The sequence below is a fragment of the Manis pentadactyla genome, chromosome 7, assembly GCF_030020395.1.
Source record: "Manis pentadactyla isolate mManPen7 chromosome 7, mManPen7.hap1, whole genome shotgun sequence".
In the NCBI taxonomy this organism is placed as follows: domain Eukaryota; kingdom Metazoa; phylum Chordata; class Mammalia; order Pholidota; family Manidae; genus Manis; species Manis pentadactyla.
Window position 1 is genome coordinate 32752312 of NC_080025.1, and position 19129 is coordinate 32771440.

Here is a 19129-nt window from a genome sequence, read left to right on the forward strand (position 1 = left end):
AGAAGCCTCCTGAAGATGTCAGAGCAGAGAGAGGGCAACTTGAGTCACTAATGACTCTATGATCACTATTCCATCCCTGTTTATTTTAAAACATAAGAGAGAAACAAATTTCTACACTTGGGATTTATTTTAATAATATAAAATACAACATTTCCTGATAGAAGAGATGTCACCAAGTTGGGGTTGGCAGCACAGAAAGAGGAGGTTAGACATGTGGAAGCTAAACTTCCCTTGTGTTACAGCTTAGCCAATATTGTCAGGCAGTACAATATTGCATTATTTTTCCCAGAAAATTAGCTCCCCCACTGCCACAATGCTTATGAGTTTTTATCTCTGTAAATCCTAGTTAAAGTTTTTTCAAAAGCTATAGTATCTCCACTTCTATCAGACTATTGTAAGATATCAAAACAATATTGACATGATTCTCGTTTGAGTTTATTTCATTAAGAATTTGGGAGCGGGATTGGAGAAGTTCTTACACAGTGAATATGACATTCATCAGCGCCACAAAGATTAATTCCCTAAAAAGATGGAAATGCAATACCATGGAAATTTCTCAATTTTTCCAAAGGCCTTTCTTTGGGGTTCTTGGATCCTGAATTTCCACTTCTGGATGAAACCCAAATAGCAATAATAATAGAGCAAACAGTTATGTAACATTTGCTCTGCAGAGACACTGGTCCAAATGCTTCACATATATGAACTCATTTAATCATCATAACCTACGATGTAAGTGTTGTTCATACCCTGAAATTGACAACAACACACATAGACGTTACAAATATATTGAATAGAGAAACTGGAACTTGTACCCAGGCAGATGACATAGAAAGGAACGATATTATGAGTAGATTTGTGTGGGCTTCATACTCTGTATTGAGGTCACTAATCCCGAATTTATGCTTACTTTGTCTGAGGGAGATTGTGTGGTGCATAGTCCAAATTTGTTGTTTACATTAGTTTCATATTAGAATATGACTTTCTTTTTATAATTATAAAATTTCATAGTTGTTATTTAAAAATCCAACCTTTATTTATCATTGGTAATTAATGGACATGGGAGATGATGCACAAGGACCCTTTAAGTGTGCTTTCTATTATGTTTGTTTTGTATTTTAAAAGAAGGTTGAACTTGGTGACAAGCAGATGAGCTAGATGTCACACTGCCCGGTCCATCCAGTGCCTCAGGGGGTCCACACTTTTTCCTCTGGAGTTGGGATGCGAAGTCAGTGTTTGCCACACCAGGGCCTTGAAGAGGACTGCCCATCTGCGTGTGCAGACCACGTCACTGAGCTCTTAAGATCGTAGGCAATACACACTAGTCGCACATGGCTCAATGCAGCAGAGCTGGGACAGGCATGGGATGCAGGGACGATGAGGACAGAAATATTTCTTCAGTGATGGTATTTGTCTTTTCTTACAGACAAAACCCCAACTAATCTTCTTCTAAGCCCAAGGCAGTTCTGTGGCTTTTCCTGTTGCAGTATTTATGTGATCTTTATAATGCTTAGTCCTGTTACTGATCTGCTTTTCACAATTTGGCAGCATTTAAACTTCCCTAAAAGTAAAGATTCTCGGATAACACTGGTCACTGAGGTGGGATGAAGAATTCCTCTCCAGCTTAAAAAAAAAAATGCATTCATGTTTTTCTTTTTAATAAAGGAAAATATTAAAAGAGGGGTACAAATTACCCCCCAGGTTTACCAACGCAGAATAGCCCTATTAAAATTCACAAATAAATCATATAAGATTCACTTTCGGACACAGAAACATCTATCTGGAGAGATTTAGTGTGGTCCTGTTTGGAGGCAGGGCCTTCGTGATAACCTCTCACCGCTCCTATTACTGTGCAGTAAGAGATTCTTCTAGAAAACAGGAAAAATCTTTGGCCAAGTGAGAGGGCTGGGAATCCGCACGGGGCTGGGAGCTCGGTGCTGAGTACTGTGGCTCGCTATTGCTCTCTGGTGGCCACAGGTCACACCTACAGGCAGGGCTCAAAGCAAGCACCCAGTGGAGAAGGGCAATCCCCTGCAGATGCTTGCCAGGGATTGGGGTATGTACCAGTTCAAATATATCCACATGCCATTTATTCACATATTTAAAAGTTAGTCAAGATATAAAGTCACTAAATAAAAGGCGTTCGATCATCCTACATAGAAAAAAATATTTTCAAAATGACCTGGAAGCCCATATTCAGGTTAAAAGTCTGACTCCTTAAATTCCATAGATAACGTGGATATACAGGGACCCAGGGCCTCGGGTCTGGCCTAACTGCTCCCAGCCGTGCTCCTTGGCATGACTGCAGGGATTGCTCCGCCGTGCCTGAGCCACCCCAGCCAGGGGGCTAAGCTCATCCACATTTCTGCAAAGAGCCCTCCCCTCCCCACACACTCAAGTTTGATTTTTCACATTGTAAATATCGTGATCGTGTTTCCTAAATTCTTTTGAGAAGTTTAAATATTAAAATGAGGACAATTTCATGCTATTTGTCTAATTAGTCCTACTATTAATTACTAGTAATTGCCACTGTTAACTAGCCATTTTATTTCAATAATAGCATTTATGCGACAGAAAAGTAATGCTGAGTGTAGCAATTTCAAATGGATACTTTTCATATGTTAATGGTAATTATTTAGTTTACTCATGAGTTAGTTATCAAATAATTTAGTTAATTAATTTAATGATAAAATAACACATATGTGCCAATGATTTGTATTTATTACCATCATCATCCCTGTCATTATTATTTTGGCTGGTATAGTTGTATCCCCATTTGGTTCTCCAAAATGCTGGTCATCCTAAAGGCAAGCCCTACCGACCCCACTACTCCTTAACTTGTGGAGGGTCAGAATGGGGTCTAAGGGCCAACTGCAAATGGCTCCCAATGTACAGTGCAGGTCAAAGCTCTGATTGATACCTTTAGGAGAGAAAAGAAAACTCGTTATGGGCAATTAAAGGCAAATATATAATCAAGTTTGGTTTGAAATCTATGTAGCTGCCACTGAACCATGTAGGCCAATAGATTTGTGAACTTGCAAAGGAAATTAGTTTGCAGAACAAAATTCATTTATTTTTGATGATGCTTGCTTTCAAGAACCCAGTATTTTAATGTTCCTGGAAGCAGATGCTAAACTGCAAAAATTAACTAGCGATTGCATTTCAGAAAGCAATGATATCTGACTTTTTATTAAGTTTACTGTTAAGTGAGCAGAGAAAGAGAAGAGCATTTCTTCCATTAGCAAAGCAAATAGGACATCTGTGCACAAGAAAATGCAAGACAGAATTGGGTGGGTAAAATCCATTATTGTGGAAGGAATCATTGGTTTGTAGGTACTGAAATTTGTGTGTCCTGGATCTTAAATTGGATAGGATCTTACAGGTTTTAAGCATTTCTTGGTTGCTGTTGTTTAGTTTTATTTTTATATTAACCTTGTATAGGTTGTATCAAGACAACAAAAAAACAAATTTCAGACTGTCAATGAGAAGGAGGACTCAGTTTCCGATCCTTGCTGCCTTGATGTGATGCTCTGAGTGGGGACATCTTTGGGCCCAAGTTTGTGGGTACAGGCAGCCTGGGAATCAGGATGGCATGGGGCCTGTGAGCCCCACAGAGTGAGCATTACTTATTAGCCAGGATATCTAGCTGGTATTCCCTTGATTTTTTTTTTGTTTGCTTGCTTTTAAAATCATCCCTGAGTCTTTACTAAGTCTCCTAAAAATGCTCAAACTACCAATGGGAGTCGCACAAGAGGGAAAGGAATCCGTGCTCCTGGTCACCTGCCGCGGGAGGTGGTAGGGCAGCCACGGGGAAGGTGGGTCTTACGCATGGGGGTGAGGACTTCAAGGCCTTGTTCTTCCTCCCAGGTGAAAATGTGCTTTACGTCAGTCTCAACCTCAGCAACGGGCTGTTGATTTCATTAAGAGGGACCATGATTTCGTTCCATGTGGATCACCAGCATGGACAGCCTTCACTTGTAAACTGAGTCAGATTTTTCTGGATGAAATTCCTTCCTTCTCTCTGGTGACTTCTGTCCAATCCACTGCTGCCTCCTTTCCTGGCATCTTTTAGGGGATAGCTATACTCTGTGCCATTTTTTCACCTCCTCTCCATCATTGCAAAGGGAGATTCTTCTCTAATAGAGAGGGCTCAGAGAGTAGGCCCAATACCATCACTTACCCTAATTCAGGTTCTTCTCAGGGAGGCTTGGGATGGCTCATTGCGTTTGTCACCATGGCAAGACACTTGGTCAGAAATTATTCTGGATGTTTCTGTGAGGGTGTTTCATTTGGATGAGATGAGCACTTAAACTGGTGGACTTTGAATGAAGCAGACTGCTCTTCATACTGTGGGTGGGCTCCTTGTAATCCGTTAAAGACCTGGAGAGAACAAGACTGACCTTACCGGAGCAAGAAGGAATCCTGCCACCACTCAGCCTTTGGCCCTGAACCGCAGCCCTGGTTTTCCCCGGGGTCTCCAGCCTGCTAGTCTACCTTGCAGATTTGGAAATGGTCAGCTCCATAACCTCATGGGCCAATTCCTTAAAATAAAGCAATGTCTCTCTCCCTCTCTCCCTCCTCCAATGTGTGTATACATACACACACACACACACACACACACACACATATATATATACACACACACACAACATAAAACATCATCACAGTAATAATACCATTTGCTCAGAGCTTGCTCGCTAACAAATATATACCAGCTTTACTTTTCACCAAAACGTTGCAAGGTAGCTATTAGTATCCTCAATCACACACGTGATTGTCATAACTCAGAAATGTTAATCAAGGTGAATGGCTCATGTTATAAGTAAACAGCAGAGTAAAGGTTCAAAACTGACTTTCTCTTGTTTCTCAGCCTACACGTCTGTCATTTCTTCAAACTTGCAGGAGCATCCTCAAATAATTATAATGATAATTAATAATAATAAAATTATTTCTACCAGATAGACATTTTTCACTGGTGTGGATGCCCTTTATCCCTAGAAATTTTGAGAAATTTTGAGAAAAATGCGTTCTCTCTGTGCTTTACTTTCACGATTACACCATAAGCTAGAAACAGAACTCCCAAGCCCCCAAAAATCAGACCTCGACACATGAATCAGGATCTGGCAAATAAACCACTTATGTTTGCGTTTATGTCATCTTTGTGCAATGACAATGAAAACACACATTTTGAAAGCTTTGCAAGATGAAACTTTATGAATTTCTCTTTCCACTCCACTCAATATGGTTTCGAATCATTCATTAGCCAACGTGCGTCCCTGTTGTGTCCACGCCTCAGTCCACTTCTTTGGCCCCTGGCACATGCCCAGCTCAGGAAGGGAAGGCATTCATGTTCACGGATACTGAGGTAGCCCAGTTAGAAAAGCAGATCAAAGATAAGTAAATAGATCCTTGGTCATTTTTTACGAGACTTTTCCAAGACCAGGGTGGCTTGTGGAGAGAAATGGCTTTTTGAGTTACGAGAGCCCCAGTCTTCTGAGCTGAGGTCTGACATAAGCTGTAGGCAGAGAGGACAGGTCCGACTCAGGGTTGTACTTGGGGCGCCCAGACTAGGTGGTCTTGGCCCTGTCATGCCCAACCTCCCCATTTCTAGCTAGACCAAGTCCTTGGGGGACTATGGGACAGCAGGAGCCCTTCTGGTACCCCAAGTGGAAGACACTGGTCCATGACTTCTTACCAAGGACGCTGAGTGTTCACAAGAGCCCAGAATCCGCTCCTGCCCACCCCACACCCGCACACGACCACGGCACGGGGGAGTGGGGGCGGCTGCTTCCCAGGGGACATGGGAAATAGTCAAATGTTTTTCCAAGTGGCGTGACTAAAGGGCCTTGAGGGTTGAGCAATCTGAAAGGCCTCTTACACAGGATGAGACGTGCTGCGAGCTCTACCTGATCAGTACCCACATGGTTGGGGGGAGGGACTGCTTAGCAGGCGCTACGCTGCGCAGAATCTGCTCCTAATGATCAGACACTGCTCCCTGGTACCATGATGCTGATGAGCCCTCTGGGATTTAGATATTAGTGCAGATGTGTGTGTGTGTGTATGTGTGTGTGTGTGTGTAAGCGTGCACACATGTGTGTGCACAGTGGGGGTGAGCCTAAATTCATGGAGTTTATCCTAAATTGGCAAGATGAATGTTTTCTAGCTCTCTGCTGTTAGGTGGAATGAGACCTTGAAAGAGAAACTAAGTCAATAAAAAAATTATTTGCATGCTACATGTCATTTTACTATTTATTGCCATTTTGCTCATTTCCAAAAAGTCATTTAATTCATTTCACCAATACAAACTTTCAGTGGAAGGAAAAGAGTCCTTCTTCTGAAAATAAAGAAGGAAACTAAAATACAAGATGCAAACTTCTGAGCCGCATGGAGGTCCCCTCTGTCCCCGCTTCATCCTGGTGACTTCCAAGCCTTCCTGTTGGCCTCCACCCTCCGCGTTGCCCCAGGAGCATTTCCAAACTCCCACAGGGACAAAGGTGACAAAATGCTCCGCTCTGATCCCTCCTCCCAAACTCAGGAGGAACTTCACATGTTTTTAAGTGAAAGAAAGCATGCATAAATATTTCATTTGTTTTTCCAAGAAATCAACATGGTGATCTGTCCACAGTCAGTTTTATTTGGTTTTTGAAATTCAGATTGGTTTTCTGTTACTTTGCAAATCGAATAAGGGTACACTCCTCCTCTGTGGGGTTCTCACTGAGGGAATTTCCAAAGTGGTTTGCTATGAACCAGCAATCCGGCAGGGAAAGGGGAGTTTCAGGTCATGAAAACCTTCCTTCTGTGAACACTAACCGCTCTCACCAAAGGAGAAGATGGTGTTCTACCGAGCAGGTGCATGGATGGGGCTGAAGTCCCTTGGGATCATCCCAGACAGGACTCTTCAGCCTCGATCCCCAGGCCCACCTGCCTCCCAATGGGGAGACTTGTCAGGAGGGTGTACTTGCTGGGTTTGCATTGCTGGGAGGACGGCAGCCTCTTAATCACTTTGGTGGAGAACTGCCTCTAAGGTCTTATCTCTGACACTCTTGAGGAAGCTCAGAACCATGGTACCCCCTGTGCCTGTCCCTTCTAGGGCCCGGGGTGGCCCTGGGAGGTGGCTCGGTCTCTTGCCCTTTGCTTTGGCTGCCGCTGTGACAATGTATTTGGTCACCACGGTGAGGTGATAGCTGCGCAGCTCAGCCAGGGCCTCCAGACACTGGTTATAGGCTGCCAGAAGTTGTCCGTCTCCAGAGGCCAGGATGTGGTCCCTCAGTGAAGGAGCTAAGTGGATTTCTTCTATGAAGGCCTTATGAGAGGGAGGCATGTAGTCCCGCATTCTGTGCAGAAACTCAACTGAAAGAAACAACCCAGGACAATGCTGTGGCCCCATGTGGAAAGGTAAGAGAGCCTGCCTGCTTCTGCAGACATCAGTGCCACAAAAACTGTCGCCCTTGCGGTCCAGTCTACTTCTCTGGCTCTTTTGCTGGTAGACTTCAAAAACTCATATGCACATTCCTGACTGTTGACAGGACACAGGGAAGGAAAAAAGAAGCTAGGACATCTCGGATAACAGGGCTGGATATAGCTATCAGTCAGTGTGTAAATATTCATCACATACCAAGTGTGGGCAAAGATTCCTGCTGGCAACTGGGAGGGAGATTCACAAATGTGAGGCATGAACCCTTCGACCCATGAGCTAAATACTGAATTTTGCTTCCTGGGTTCTTTGTTCTAGAGGGAGTGCTAAGGAAGAGCAAAGTAATAGCGTTTATAAGGGCACGAGAATAAAGAACAAGCAACTGTTTTAGTAGTGGCCTCTTGAACCAACGTGTTTAAAACTCAATCAGTAGATATTTATAGGAAATACAGTAGATTGTTTATAGGATTAAAATTATTCACAGTAAGTGAACTGCTAACATCACCAAACCAAAAATCCATGAAAAATTATTAAAATTCTAGAGAACTGGACCCCATGGCATCAAGTTCCAGTCATTCTTTTTCTGATCTAATTTGAAAACTCTGCGCTATGAAATGCCTTTGTACAGCTGTTGGGCATTTGGCTTGATGCTGGCAGGCAAGGAAATGAGGACTTTCAAGCTCGGGAAATGGTCCGCCCTCTTCTGGTCTAAGTCCATGCGGCTTGAGGTGCCTGACCTTCCCGGGAAATGCTGTAGCCCCAGAGCTCAGCCCATCCCCAGCTCCAGCCAGACTCAGCAACTTCGTGCCACAGGAAGCTACTGCCTAAGGATGCAAACAAAATTACGGGGAACAGCTGGAAATAGAGCGATGTTTTAAGCTTTGGAAAGGAAATCCAATATCCTGCTGAGCTGTGATGTTAATTGACTTGACACAATAACATTTGGCAAGCACAGAGCTTCCTGGTTGATTTGGGGAAATAGAGAGTTCACGACATTTTAATTTACCCTTGGTTTTATCCATTGGTAACAACACCTCTGTTCTTCTTCCCTGTTAAGGAAGAAAAAAAAGAAGAAAAATGTCTAACTTACCACTTCCCTTGCTATGATGGACACCTAAGAACGCATCAAAGGCGTGGAGCACTGAGCTCTGAGCCGCACTCCCTCCAGAGTATTTCAGCGGCTCTCCAGAGACTCCTTCATAGATCAACCCTGCAGGCAGCGCTGGGTTATCTTTCCAACTAAGCAAGAGTAAAAGTCAGAGAGAAGAAGTGGGCGCCAGGAGTTAAGAGTATGTGCTCGGATATGGAAACAGCAAGGAGGCAAACATGATTTGAACGGGGAATTTTAGGCCCATACGCTGGACATCATTGTAAAATACACACTTAAGCATCATCTTGACCTCAACCTCAAAACAGGCCATAGACTCAGCCCTTCTCTTTCCTCATTTAAAGGATTGTTCTGGAGAAATAAAGGGTATTTAGAAAGGAATCTTTGGCATTGGTCCCAGGACATATTCATTGGGAAAAATTCAATTATAAAGTTGACATCAGTGATGATCAACAGTAACAACACAGGGCTCTAGAATCGTTTCCAGTGCCTCTGCTTCTCTCAGCCTCGATGACTTGATACCTGTGACTCCACATGTAGAGCTCGGAAAATAAGCGCACACACACGCGCACACACACACACACACACCTTTGTGTTTCCCTGAAACACTTATAACAGTTATCACATGAAACCAGCACTTATAAACACTACCTGGTTTGTGGGAATGCCTTTATCAAGTACTTTGTTGGTCGTAGATACTGGTGATGGGGGCAGCAACAGAGAGAACACAAACAGCCCCGCAGGTACCAACTCTAAAGTCATGGGCATGGACAGTGTCAGGGAGTGAGGCCCAGAGAAGGGACTTTGCCTCACCCTTCCTCTCTGTCTCTGTCTCTGTCTGTCTCTCATTCCTTCTCCTCTTCTACTCCTAGGTTCCATTTCTTCATCTTCTTATTTCAAGTCCTCCTCTTTCTACCTGTATTTTACTATTTTACCCAGTTTCTTGTCTGATTTGTATAAGATTTTTGAACAATTACAGAGTATATGTGGGTGACTCCATACTGAGACAAATAGCACCAAGAACATGCTCTCTTTGCATCAACAATGCTTCACAGTTTATGAAGCACCTTCACATCCATCTTCACATTTAACCTCTTTTGAGTAGATCAAGGGAGGTATTTTTAAACCCATTTTACAGCTAAAGAAACAAAGACTCAAAGCAGTGAAATCTCCAGGGCCACATGGTTAGAAAATTGGGGAACCAGAACTTCAATCTCAAACTTGTAATTTTCTACTTTCATTGTCTCAAGACACCCCCTACCCATGTGGATTTCAATTTTCACTAAGGAATAGAATCTTTTTCTCCTGTTGGCAAGAACAAGCTGCCATCCCTGCTGTTAACTGTTTAAAGAACAGGCTCACACTGATGTCTCACCTTCTTCCTATAATTATCAAAGTCGTTTTGCTCAACAGAAGGGAAACATACGCATCGCACACATACAAAAGCTAGAGACAGACTGCTCAGCTTGCTGTGCGTGACCTTTTTCAAATACTTCTCTGACGTAAGAAATGCAATGAAGAGCTGGGCTGTTTTCTTCAGGGGCTGGCTGGGGGTGGCTGGTCTGTAGTTTTCACCGGGTGAATGTCAGAGTGGCCTTTACAGCTGGACAGAGATGAGGGGCAGCAGGAAGGGAGGGCACAAGTGGGAGTAGCAGAGGAAAGATTCTTATTTTTAAGATCCTAACCTGTTGCAGCTGTTAGGAGAGAGAGCTCTCTTTCAGACAGATATGAAATTTAATCTCAACTTTGACATTTATTAACTATGAGCCATGGCTTAGTTAATTAACCTCTCCGGGCCTCGGCTTGCGAGTTGTATTAGTATGCACCTTATTGGGGTGTTGTAAGAACTAATCAAAATCATACCTGCTTGATGTCTGGAACATATTAAGCATTTGATATTTGATAATGTGTAAATGATGTCACAGAGCCGTTTGGGGCTCCTTCACTAGTTCCCAGTTCCTTCCCATCGTGACCACATCTAAGTGCAGGACTCTCCCAGGGCTCAGTCCTTGGAATTCTCCCGTCTCTCACTTCCTGCACCATCTTATCTAGTCACATGGATTTATTAGGACTATATTATGACTTTTTGCCATTTTGCACCTATACCTGAACCTGTCCCCTGTATTCCAGACTCAAACACTCAGTTAGACAGCCCCACAGGAGTGAACACATCCGGGCTCCCAGTTTCCTCTCCCTTTTGCCAAACTTATCCCTCCCATAATATTCCCCATCAGAGAAAAGGGAGACTCTACTCTTTCAGTGAAACAGGTGAAAAACCTTAGAATCATCTTCAGCTGGGTTCTTTCTCTTCCATTCTCATGCTCTGAGAGTGCATCCTGTCTGCACTCCATATGCAGAAATGTGTCTCCATGCCTCTGCGTGTAGTGATGCCTTCTTAAATACTCTGCGGGCTTCCATTCTTATTCTCAAATAGTCTGTTTTCCACTAAGAAAACAGAATGATGATTTGAGACTTAAGACAGATCATGCTGCTCTTCTCAAAGCCCACCACTGTCGCCCTCCCCACTCAGAAAAGCAGCCCGTGAGCCCCTGCATGATCTTGCCTCCTGCTATCATTTGTATCCTTTCTATCCGGCCCACATTCACTCCATCCAAGTACTGCTGGCTTCCTTGCAACTCTTCACCCATGACAAGCATGATCCAGCCTCAGGGCCATTGTAATTTCTGTTCCTTTTGCTTGGAGCAGGTATCGGCTTAAATGGCTTGTTCCTCACTTCCTCCAGGTATCTGCTTAAATGTCACTTAGAAGTGTGGCATTCTCAGGTCGCAATAAATAAGAAACTTTGGCCACCACACACTTAAATCTCCAAAAACATGTATCCGACTTTACATTTCCCCATATCACTTATCTTCATAATACATATCCTATGACACTTACTCATATCTCATTCATTTATTCATTATCTGTCTCCCATCATTGAAACATAAGCTCCACGGGAATGAAGTGGCTGTTTTGGTTTACAGCTCCATTCCCAGCACCCATTAAATATTTTATGAATGAATGAATTTAAAATAGTATTCTATAATTGTATACATCTAGAATATGTAGGCCCAGGTGCATTTCTTGAAAGGAACTGGCCATGAGATGCTCAAACGGCCAAGAGACATCATTTAATTTCCATCCACATCTCAATCTGAGGAGGATGTGTGGGAACCACATGAAAGTAAAAAAGGATAGAAGAAGACACCTACTTTGAAGACCATGTTCTCCACCTATGATGAGATTGGGGAAGGGAAATTGGGTTTCTCTAGAGAGCCAAGGCCTGCTCCCATGTTTTCTTAGGCCCAAACTGCTGTTTGTGAAGGAATGGAATTATTTTCTTTTCAAATCTCTGTAGACAAAGTTATTTATAGCCTTTCTCATAGCATGTTTCTAGCAAAAAAAAAAAGGGGGGGAAGCTTAGAAATGACTTTTTTTTCCACAGGGGCTGATAACTTCCTTGAGAAACTTTATGAGATTGGGAAATAAAAGGAGTATGTTTCATCTACAGATGAAATCTGTCAACTCTCTTAAGTAAAAATGTTTTTATAAAGTAAATACATATAATAAGCAAAACATAGGACAAATCAGGAACACAGGAGAAAATTTAGACTTTTAAGGTAACCCTATTGGGAATTCTCAATAATCCAGAGTTTTGGACATTAACACTTACCAATACATTTAGGATTTGGTAGTTTAGCTATATGGGAAATACTTTTGAGGATCAGAAACAGAAGGGAGACATTTATGTAGATCATAGATAAAATGTATCACTGGCCCAGAACTTATTTAATAAAAACAAAGTCACCCTCTGGTGCCCATCTAATCATGGTAGGTAGAATTCTAAAAATATCACCCTAAGATTCCCATTCTATTTTCTAGAATTGTTAATATTATGAGATATCATGACTGTCAATCTAATAGATGATGTGGCAGATATAATTAAGGTTACTAATCAGTTGACCTTAATATAAGGAGTTATCCTGAATTACCTAGGTGAGCGGAATCCAATCACATAAGACCTTAAAAGCAGAGCATTTTCTTTGGCTAGTGACAGAAGGAGCAATCAGAGAGATCTGAAATACTAGAAGGCTTGGAAGGGCCATTGCTGAGTTGTAGGAAACTGCATGATAAGAGATGCAGGAAGCCTCTAGAAGCTGAGGACAGATCTTGGGTGACACCCAGCAAGGAAACAGAGACCTCAGTTCCAAACAACAAATAAATTGGATTGTACCAGAAGCCTGAATGAGTTTAGAAGTGAATTAGTCCCCAGATTCTCCAGCTAAGGGCTCAGCCAAACAGGTATCCTGACTTCATTCTCTGGAGAGCCAACACAGAGAGCCAAACTGAGCTCACCTAGATTCCTGACCTACAGAAATGTGAGATAATAAACGTGTGCTGTTTTAAGTTGTTAAATTTGGGGTGATTCATTATGTAACAGTGGAAAAACAATACAAATTTAGAAAGCAAAGTGAAGGTCCTGTCTGTTCCACCATCTGCCTTCATAACAAGGGGAGAGAGAAAGGATAGAGCTTCCTGGTGACACACAGGGCTTTTTATTTTCCCTGTCTTTGAGGTGGGGTTCTTAGGCAAAAACAAATGGATCTAATATGATCCTAAGGATATAAATATTAAGCTTCCAATGCCATTTGCCATGCAGAGGGTACTCTACTTCTTCCTCTAAGGGTGGCTCCAGGGAATTACTTTGCTGGTGAGGGTCACTAGGTGTGTTTCCTCCTCTAGGAAGCATCCGTCTGTCCCTCCCCTTATATATTTGGAAAACGCTACAGAGGCCTCATGCAAGAAAACAGTTGAACTATACTTACCCAGAGAGAAAGATCCGGATGACTGCATAAAATATGTCTGGATCTACATAATCTGGAGGAGCAATCAAAATGTGAACTTTACTACAGGCAACAAAACAATTGCTTACATGTGCTGGGGCCCTGCTGCTCTCCTGGGCTGCCCCCATCTGAGGCACACGGACACTGGGATGGAAGCAGCTGCGAGAGGGGGGCAGAATGTTCTCTTCTGTCGTCCCCCCTTGTGGGCGCTTGCAGGACTTTTAAACTATTCCAAATGCTGCCCTTTCCGATTTGCGGTATTTCCCTTTTCTGAGCTTACTAACAACAACAAAATGAGAGATCAAGGCCATCTTTAAAAAATTAATATTTTACACAGACGCAATGTTGGAGAGACTGTGGGAAGCAGGAAGGAGGAAAGCAGAAAGGCTTTCACAGGAGAGGAAACTAAAGTCGTCAAAGCCCCAGCACACTTGTGGGCAGTCAGCGGGGACCAGGGGCCTGGGGGGTGGTCTCTTGTTCAGGGTTTGCCAGCCCAGATCAGATGCAGGTTCATTTAGCTCCCTGCTTGTCTGGATTCATTCATCTGTGCAGCTATTTTTGAATCTAAGCCAATGATCGGGGATAACAGATCCCATTCGTTTATTAACTTACATGTAAGGAAGCATGTCCCCACTTTTGTCCTGTATTTCTTTTCATCTACTCCTGAAGTTCACATAATGGGACCCCTCTGTGACCTGACATGTTTCATTTATTTCTGTCTATGTCTCTCTGTTTCTGAGAGAAAAAGAGACATCTGTTCCATCAGACCTAAATCATGGCATTTCCATACCCCCAGTTGCCCTTTTCTACCATCACACCTGGTCTCTGGACCTCCACCTCGTTTGCTCTGACACCCCAGGGGCTCAGGTAACACATGTCTCCCTCTAGACCGAGGGTTTCCCAATGCTCCTGGGTGGCCACATTCTCTCTGCTCTTCTGTGATGATGCCCCAGGGGCTGGACTTCCCTTTGGGCCTTATTTCTGGGTCTTTCCCACTTGGCACTCAGGTCCCACAAAAATGCCAAGTATTATGTACAAATTTTTGCTGGAGCAGTAAGAAATGGAAATAATTTATTATTTTACTCAACTTACCAGATGGAAAGAGGAAATGTCAAATGATCATTGTAATAGATGTTAGATAATTTTGATGTAAAAAAATGTCGATATAAAGAAAATCCATTAATAATTAAAACCAAAAAAAATGTTAGTTAATTTGGGATAGGAGGGTACATCCTGGAACTGATATAAGGAATTGTAACTCTGGGGGAAAATCCCAGGGCAAATACCTTTGAAACCAAAATCAGTCAAAGGGAGAAATAAAGTGGGAGAAACCCTTTTATTTCTTACAAGCAGTCATCCACTTCTGCTCCCCCGTGTCTCTCATGACCGGGCTGCAGAAGAAGCCCCACCCAGCCTCTTTGGTCCAGATAAACCCTCACTTGTCCTTATAATTACCCACTGATATGGAGATAGACTACCCTTCTCCACGCCCTAGAAACACCCATTGTACGGAGATGCACTAAAGCCAGGAGAGAGATTCTGGAAACGCTGCAATTTTACCCACAGAAAACCTACCATATTTATTATATTCAGTGCTAAAATACTAAAAAGTAACTCTTTTAAAATGTGAGATAAAACAAGGATCTATTCAACACTCTATTAGACTAGCCAGAAGGATAAGAAAAAAATGTTTAAGATATTAAAGCTATAAGTATCATATATGAAGAAACAAAACAATATACTCAAATGATATGATTTCTACATAGAAAACCCTGACACCCCACATAATCTGCAGATAATTATTAGAATTAGTAAGTGTTTATCAAGATGTTAGATTCAAGGTTGATATTCTAACTTCAATTTCATTCTATAAACCAGCCACAGTTGGGAGTTAGTTACATCAAAAGACACCATATTCACCAGAAATAAAAATATAAAGTTACTGAATATAGCAGAAGATATCTGTGTCTTACCTTGAAATAAATTTTTAAAAATTAAAAGTGTGTGTCTATGTTCAGGACAAGAAAACATGGCATCAAAATCTAAGAGAATAAATGTATCTAAAGAAGAATTTTCTATCTGGACAAATTTCAGACCGTGTGACAAGAGAATACCCAGGAACACATCCTTTGAGGTAACTTGTCCAGGAACCTTAGTTAATGTTTTTATGCTATTCTCTACTTCTCCACCTGCCTTGATCCTAAGACAGAAAGACTAGATATAACATCAAAATCCTATCACTTTTTCCAAATTTATGTATAGATTTAATGCAATTCAAACACAATTCCTAACAGAGGTTTTTTTCATGGAATTTGACAAGCTGATTCCAACTGTTTAAATGAAAGGCAAAGGGTCAAACAGTACAGGTACCTCCTCTGAAAAAGAAGAGCACAGTGAGGGGGTTTTCTCTACCTCAACAGGAGAAATACTTAGGAAGCTGCAGTTATTAAGGCAGATGATGTGGACATAGGGCAAAACAAACAAGAAACAGAACAAAGAGCCTACAAACAGATCAGCCATTAAAGAAAACCTGGTGTCAGACCGCGCTAATCCCACAGAGCAACGATCACAGAAGGGAAACGACGTATTTCCTCTGTCAATCTACATATAGCTACTAATGATATGTGAACAAAGGAGTGAATTGTGAAAGACAGAACAACACTTTCAGAGGAAAATATGTTTGTGACGTGTGATTATGAAATAATACCTTAGGCAAGACCTCCTAACACAGAGAGACTTTTACAAAAGAAATGACAGATATTTGGCCTGCATTTAAATTAAGAACGTCTGCCTTCAAACGGCACAAGTAGACAAACCAAAACATTTGCAACATGTACAACTAACAAAACTGAGCCTCCAGAGCCGCAGGAAGAAATGAGAGAAGAAGAGGGTTTGGAAATCCAGGAACGCAGGCGTGACGTCATCATCACGATGGTAGACGAGTTTTCTGTCTTTCGCCCAAAGAACACTGATTTAGATGACCTCATAGGGACAAGGGATGGCGAGGTCCAGGATCCAGCAGGGAAGTTCCAGAAACCGCTGGAGGAAAAAACCCAAGCTCAGGTGCCCTGGAAAGGGCCAGAACGTCTCCCATCACCCACATGGCCCCTCCCACGAGGTGGCGAAGCCAGGTGCGCCGAGGCCTTGCTGGCCCGCGACTCCTCCTGCGAAGGCGGTGCCCGCCCGTGAGCGAGCGGCTGCCTCCGCCGCCGCAGGGGCGCTGCCAGAGACCCGCTTCCCTCCAGCCCGCCCAGGACGCGGAGGTTGGCAGCGCACCGGGGCCTGGGGTGGGGGTGGCTGGGCGAGGAGTGCCGGATGGGCTGCCGGAGGGGATTAAAGGCCGAGAGCCCTACTCACCACCTCACAGACTCCATCCAGAAACCCTTCCAAGAGCCCCTGGAATGCCACACCTGCCGATCCCCCAGCTGGCCCACAGGCAACCTGGTGCTCGGGGACCCATGTTGGCACCCCCCACGCCAGCCGTAGCCAGCTCCTGTGCCCCTCCTGAGAGCCGCACGGGTGAGTCCTGGCGGAGTTAGGGCGCACGTGCAGCCGGTGGCTGACTGTGGGGCTGGGGGAGCGCGCACGCAGGAGCGTTCAGCGCTGCCCCTGGGGAAACCCATGGGATGCCTGGGAGCGCCTGGTTTGCAGGACCGAGAGGAGGCGTATGCAACTAGGACAGTTGCCACAAGGGGGAGCAAGAAGCGTGCAGCAAGCGCCTCCACAGACGGTCGCAGGAAGCCTCAGGACCCTAGCAGGGCTGTCGAATGAACCCAGTCAGCAAAGACGCACTGAAGCCTGTCCCAGGTATACGTGGACTCGACAAAAAAGAGGAAAAACAAACTCAGAAGCAGAGTAGGCTGGTGGTTGCAGAGTCTACGCTGAACAGTGGAGAAAATGAAGATAGAATGTTGGTCTACGGATACAGATTTGCAGTTAAAAGAAGAATAAGGTCTGGGGAGCTGATGTACAGCTTGGTGACTGTAGTTAATGGCACCACATTGTACAGTTACAGTCACATCACCACACTGTATACTCAAGAGTTGCTAAGAGAGTAGATATGAAATGTTCTCACCACAAAAACAGTGACAAAAAGCAATTACGTGAGGGGACGGATGTGTCAATTGACCTTATCACGGCAATTATCTCCCAGTGTATAAACATGTATCAAATCATCGCATTATCATGCACTGCAACACTTATACCCACTGTTATATGTCAATTATATCTCAGTAAAGCTGGGGGGTGGGGGGAAGCACTGTAGTATTAAAAAAGGTGAGTACATATACCAGATTCATAATCAGTCAGTCAGTGAGTAACTGAATGAATGAATAAAGCTGACAATATTAAGGACTGGTAAGGGGGGACTTCAAGTGAGTACAAACACTTGGAGACCAGCTTCGTGCCAGTCAGTAAAACTGATGATACATGTGCATTTCAACCAAGCTCTACAGGAGCTCTATGCTTGAATATTTGTAGCAGTGCTGCTTGTAATAGCAAAACCAAAACCAAACAAAACACCAAAAAAAGAAACCCAGAAATAAGCAGGGAAATAAATTATAGTAAAAGTACACCCCCCAAAAATGCTATATAGTAGTGAAAATGTACTTTGTCTATATGACCCATATTGATAGTGTCTTGGTGAAATAGGCAAGTGACAGGAAGAAAACATACATTTTAATTCCTTGCACAGAAAATTCAAAAACACTCAAAACAAAATAATACGCTGTTTAGGAATAATCCTCAGATAGGGTAATTATTGCAAAGTGAAAGTGTGTGATTAGTGTCATAATCAGGATGATGGTAACTGGAAGACACGTTCAGGGGGACGAGGGCAAAAGAAACACACAGAAGGCTTCAAAGATTTTGGTGATGGTCTGTTAAGTTGAAAGCTGGGCATGAGAGTGTTTATTTTACAATTTTTCCATAGATTCAACTTACAGATTCTATATGTATCTACATTCACTACTTTATTAGAAAAAGAAAAGAATCTAGGGCCCAGGATAGTACGGCTACGTGGCTATCAGTACAGTCAAAGCTAGACTCCACTCTTCCGATCTGGAATCCAGTATTCTTCTCATTTCCCCAAGCTGAGTTTTCAGGGAGGAATCTCCCACAGGCTAGCAGGGAATATATTTTGGGAAGCAACTCTAAACACTGTTCAGGATGCTAAGTAGTGAGCATCCTCCCCAGTTAACATGGTGAGGTTAGGGAGCCACAGAAGCACCCTGGCTTCTGGATCTAATGTCTGTATATTTTTGGCTAAGAAGGGTGGTTGCTAAAAGCCAGTGATGCACCTAAGAACACACCTGAGGTAGGCCTCCTCCTCTCCTCCCACGTGGCTCCCTAACGGAGGGGGAAACGGTGCCCAGGAGGAAAATGAGGGCAGCTTCTGCCCAGATGGCCAAGCCTGGTCCATTCAGCACCAGGTGAGCTGTCTTCCAATGTTTCTGTTGTTCCACAAAACTCAAAACGTTGTTCAAGAACCTTTCTCTTAAATCCAAGTAGATTTCAAGAAAAATAGAACGTCTGTTTTTCATTAGTTGGCACTCATGAAACTTTTATGTCATAAGAATTATTTCTGTTTTATTTGGAAAAACCTCGGGAAACTTGCTTTTATACTGATAAGTGGCCTTTAAACAAGCAAAACTCAGCAAATCCTTGCTCTGGGCCAGAGCTGTAAAACCACAGAGCCTGCAGTATTGCACGGTGCTCACATCACATCATTAACGTGCATCACAGTGCCGCTCGGGGAGGTAACACAGC

The 19129-nt window shown here is 43.2% G+C and overlaps 1 protein-coding gene across 3 annotated transcripts in view; it reads right to left on the reverse strand.

The window, feature by feature from the left end:
* Positions 1 to 6236: 6236 nt before the first annotated feature.
* The window catches only part of IDO2 (indoleamine 2,3-dioxygenase 2), a 61825-nt gene continuing 48932 nt past the window's right edge, over positions 6237 to 19129 (reverse strand). For all 3 annotated transcript variants that reach the window (XM_036877484.2, XM_036877482.2, XM_036877481.2), the window contains 3 exons: positions 13346 to 13397; positions 8502 to 8650; positions 6237 to 7347 (listed from right to left, as the gene is read on the reverse strand). In XM_036877484.2, coding sequence (XP_036733379.1) covers positions 6992 to 7347; positions 8502 to 8650; positions 13346 to 13397 — 557 coding nt within the window. In that variant the 3' untranslated portion in view covers positions 6237 to 6991. The remainder of the gene's footprint in view (positions 7348 to 8501; positions 8651 to 13345; positions 13398 to 19129) is intronic.